The sequence below is a fragment of the Oncorhynchus clarkii genome, chromosome 17 (genome assembly GCF_045791955.1).
Source record: "Oncorhynchus clarkii lewisi isolate Uvic-CL-2024 chromosome 17, UVic_Ocla_1.0, whole genome shotgun sequence".
Lineage (NCBI taxonomy): Eukaryota > Metazoa > Chordata > Actinopteri > Salmoniformes > Salmonidae > Oncorhynchus > Oncorhynchus clarkii.
The window spans coordinates 31,740,661-31,745,434 of record NC_092163.1 but is presented as its reverse complement, the minus strand read 5'-3'; the positions used below and the strand labels follow the sequence as shown (position 1 = coordinate 31,745,434).

At 39.0% G+C, this 4,774-nt stretch overlaps 1 protein-coding gene across 1 annotated transcript; it reads left to right on the top strand.

Moving 5' to 3' along the window:
* The first annotated feature begins 232 nt into the window (after positions 1-232).
* LOC139370699 (mitochondrial import receptor subunit TOM34-like) lies at positions 233-3,807 on the top strand. Its single transcript, XM_071110337.1, has 8 exons — positions 233-449; positions 676-815; positions 1,009-1,105; positions 1,967-2,119; positions 2,273-2,424; positions 2,575-2,722; positions 2,896-3,022; positions 3,117-3,807. The coding sequence occupies exons 2-8, from the start codon at positions 686-688 to the stop codon at positions 3,216-3,218; spliced, it is 909 nt and encodes a 302-aa protein (XP_070966438.1). The 5' UTR covers positions 233-449; positions 676-685; the 3' UTR covers positions 3,219-3,807.
* Positions 3,808-4,774: the final 967 nt, after the last annotated feature.

The following is a 4,774-nucleotide window of genomic DNA, read 5'->3' as shown; positions in this document are numbered from 1 at the left end:
TATAAGCCAGTATGTATTCCATATACAGTTATTCGCACTGTGGCCATTTATTTGACCTTGGAACATGTATTAAAACCCACATTTTATGCAAATGTCACTTAAATAGAAACAAATATGAATCAATGTTAATGTTTAGACAATTATTTTTCGTATATCATGAATAATACAGGTAATTGACAAGTTCCTACTATTAAGTGGAGGGCTTTTATTTCGAATGTTTCAAAATTATGTGACCCGGAAGTACTTTATTGTTGCTGAAGACACACTGATGTTGGTTAGCGTGTAAGGAAGACACATTTTACGCATCTAACTAGATTGTTTAAGATCTTGGTTTTACGTCCTACGTTATTTGTTAGTTAGACGATTTGCGGACGAGTACAGTACAGGAGAGTATAGATAGCTTCACAACCAACAGTTTGCCCTGCTATCAACATTACATTCACTAATTGGTAAGTCGACACATAGGCTAGCTGCTGGCTAACCACTTCTAAGGAATTAACTAGCTAGCCAGACATATATTTATACAATTATATTCATTATTCAAGGTAAGTATGTAGCTAACTAGCCGGCTGGCTCAGTTTAGAATGGATAATAAGTTGTTTTGGCTTGTAAAAGTTGGCTAGCTAGCAAGCTAACGTTAGCTAGCTAACCTTTCTTGTGTCTGTCTTGTTACAGCAAATCAAATATGCCACATAAGCGTCGTTCCCAGTCTTGGACAGAGTTGAAAAAAGCAGGCAACGAATGCTTTAAAACTGGACAATATGGGGAGGCTGCCTGTCTTTACAGCCAGGCGATCAAAGATGTGGAGAAGTCAGGTAGGCAGCTAACTAGTCAGCTAACCAGTCAGAATAATCGGCTCAATGTTCTAGATTAGAATCTAGTGTTTTCTCTGATCTAGCTACGTGTGTTTATTTTTTTTTATTGTGCATAAATGAAGACACGTTTTCTGAAACCAGCACAAGCTTTCCATGTTCTGATAGATTGTTACCACTGTAAATTCATTTACAGGAAAGAATTCAGAGGATCTTAGTATCCTGTATTCTAACCGTGCAGCCAGTTATCTGAAGGATGGAAATTGTGCGGAGTGTGTGAAGGACTGCACAGTGTAAGTAGCCTACATTGTAGACATGATGTTTTGTGGTAGGCCACGCAGACCTAGATCTTCTGCTCTATAGGTAGTTCTAGCCCAATATTGGACTAAAGGTGCACAATGTTACTCCTTAGTCCAAGGACCTTACATGTTTTATTTAAAGGGTGAATTGGCTCCTGGAAGCCTAAACAGCCAAATACTCCATCAAAACGTGAATCGATTCTCTACTGCGGTACGGTTCTAGAAATGTAAATCCCTCAACTCAAAATAATTTCACAAATACAAAATACAGTACACTTTTAACCAGTTTTAACAGTTGCAGCTGACAGTATTTTTCAGTGACAACACATTTGTGGTGTCTGTCTTCTGTTTACACACAGGTGTTCAGAGACGCAGATAGCTAATTATCACAGGTAGTCCACTCTGTTTTCCATCTGTTTTCTTTAAACAAGAGCTGTGACATGGAAATATGGCTGTGGGAAGCCTAACCCTATAAAAGTGTGTATCAATTTAACCTTTTGTTTTTTGAAAATGATTTCTCGCCAATATGAAAGATAAGGTACTTATTCTTCCAAAACCGTACTGCAAGCAATGCGTGTTAATGTTAAGACCGAGCGTTGTGGCTCTTAACAAAACACCCCCCTACAGAAGACGCCTTCGTCCAATGATTTTTATGTGTAATGGAATTGAGAGTCATGATCAAGGGCTACAGGTGGTTCATACTGCTGAAGTAACACTATTAACTAAAACATATCAACAGCATCTTTTCCCAATACTTTAGTAGCTCATTACTTTGTTTGCTGTTGAATAGGTTCTGTATTTTTTGTACTTACTACTGCAGCAACGCTCGTACCTAAAACACTTTTTATATTCTAGCTCTCTTGACTTGGTTCCGTTTGGCATCAAGCCTCTCCTTCGCCGGGGTGCAGCGTATGAAGCCCTTGAGAGATACAGATTAGCCTACGTGGACTACAAGACGGCCTTACAGATAGACTGTCGCATACCTGCAGCCCAAGATGGTACCAACAGGTATAACATGTTGCACTTATCCATTTGAACTTATTTTTGTTCACTAAAAGCCTTCAAGTCCTTTAACTTCTGAAAACTTCTCAATGTCATGCATAGGGGACATAATGAAGATGGTGCAATTGTGTACAACTGGATAACCCCTTTTCCTTCCAGAATGACAAAGTGTCTGACAGAGGTGGATGGACACTCCTGGCGAGAGAAGCTCCCGCCCATTCCCATTGTTCCAATGGCCGTCAAAGAAAACTTTTCTCAGGCAACATGCCAAACGACACAACACAATGGCACCAGAGAAAAATATAAATCCGGTTTGTCTTTCATATGATTGTCTGGTTTTGCTGTCCAAATATTAATAGAAACAGAAAACTGTTAATCTTCTTTTCACAACCTGTAACAGATATACACAAGTGTACAGAAATAGTAGTCCCAGAAATAAGATATCCATTTTTTTCCCCCAGTCCCAGGAGAGGATGTCATTAAAAAAGCCCTATACCTGAAAGAGGAAGGCAATGCACTGGTGAAAAAAGCAGAGTACAAGAAAGCCATAGAGAAATACACTCAGAGCCTCAAACACAATCCCTCAGAAATCACAACCTACACAAATAGGTGAGGCTTATGTCTGTTTGGTGTGTAGACAAATTACCATAGAAACCTTGTACGGGAGTTGTATTCCCATCTCTGCATTGTCATATAATTCTGTGAAATTGCCCAGCTCCTGTCAGACTTGGAATGTACATAATTCCTATGTTGGGACTAATTTGTACCTTTGTACTGAATAGGGCACTCTGCTACCTCTCTGTAAAGATGTACAAGGAGGCAGTGCGAGATTGTGGAGAGGCCCTGCAGCTCGACCCCGCTAATATCAAGGCACTGTACAGACAAGCTCAAGCACACAAGGAGCTGAAAGTGAGAGGCTTTCCGATGAACAAGAAATGCAGTGTATACATTGTATGTACCTGTTTTATCATTTTGTTTGATTTGTGTTCATTTTGCCCTTCAGGACTACAAAGCTTGCGTGGAAGATCTAAACAGCTTGCTGAAGGTTGAGCCAAAGAACACAGCGGCACATAATTTACTGCTGAAAGTGCAAAATAAAAAGTGAGCTTGTGATTCGGATGCCTGTGGATGTGAAGGACCCTATGCTTACCTGGTGTACATGCCTGAAGTGCCTGTGTTCACTCACAGAAGCAGTTTTTCCTATCTATTTCCTGGCCTCTTAACTTAAAGTATAAGTTTTTTTTTTTTTTTTACAACCAAATCTCTAATTTTGATGTGGAATTGATTGCTCTTTGGGGAAAGTGTTTCTCTAAAAGAAGTGAAATCAGAAAAAAGGTGTCTGGACCCTTCTGTAACATGACATTTACATGACAATTTTTTAAAGATTTGGTTGTAAAAAATTATCTGTTAAACCCACTCAAGTTGGAGTATTGCTGTGACTACTAAAGAGGAAGCACAGTGAATGCATTGCATATTTAGCCTTCATGTACATCATGCAATCACTGCATGAAACTGGAAATATAGCATTCAACAATTGTTGAATAACAAGGACTATGCATCTGTACTGTATTTTCACTAGTATAATAACCGATTGTTCGATAAAAATGTTTCATTTATGTTAGTCATATCGTGATCAATAAAATGACTGTTGTAATTAAAGGGATAATTCACCCAAATAACAAAATTACATATTGGTTTGGTATTTTATTAGGATCCCCATTAACTGTTGCAAAAGCAGCAGCTACTCTTCCTGGAGTCCACACAAAACATGACATAATACTGCTGAAAGTGCAAAATAGACAAGGACAGAACTCTACATTTTAAAAAAAGGCACACGTAGCCTACATATCAATGAATACACACTATCTAGGTCAAGTAGGGGTGAGGTGTTGCTTTATTTGTTTTTTTAAAACCAGGTTTTCTGTTTATTTGTGCAATATGAGATGGAAGGATGTTCCATGCAATAAGGGCTCTATATAATACTGTATGCTTTCTTGAATTTGTTCTGGATTTGGGGACTGAAAAGGGCCCTGCTGGCATGTCTGGTGGGGTAAGTGTGTCAGAGCTGTGTATAAATTGACAATTTAGGATTTCTAACACAAACATGTTTCTTATAAAAAGAAGTGAGGCAGTCAGTCTCTCCTCAAGCTGCATGTTTTGCCCTTCATTGTAAATCAGAGGGCTGATATAAATACAAGAGAGACTGGCATGCATAGTATTTATATTTGCCCTCTGATTTACAATGAAGAGCAAAACGTGCCGCTCTGTTCTGGGCCAGCTGCAGCTGAACTAGGTCTTTCCTTGCAGCACTGGACCACACGACTGGACATTAATAAAGATTAGACAAAACTAGAGCCTGCAGATCTTGGTTTTTGGAGTGTGGTGTCAAAAAAGCAGAGCATCTCTTTATCACGGACAGACCGCTCCCCATCTTTACAACCACTGAATCTATATGTTTTGACCATGACAGTTTACAATCTAAAGTAACGCCAAGTAATTTAGTCTCCTCAACTTGTTCAACAGCCACACCATTCATTACCAGATTCAGCTGAGGTCTAGAGCTTGAATGATTTGTACCAAATACAATGATCTTAGTTTTAGAGATGTTCAGGACCAGTTTATTACTGGCCACCCATTCCAAAACAGACTGCAACTCTTTGT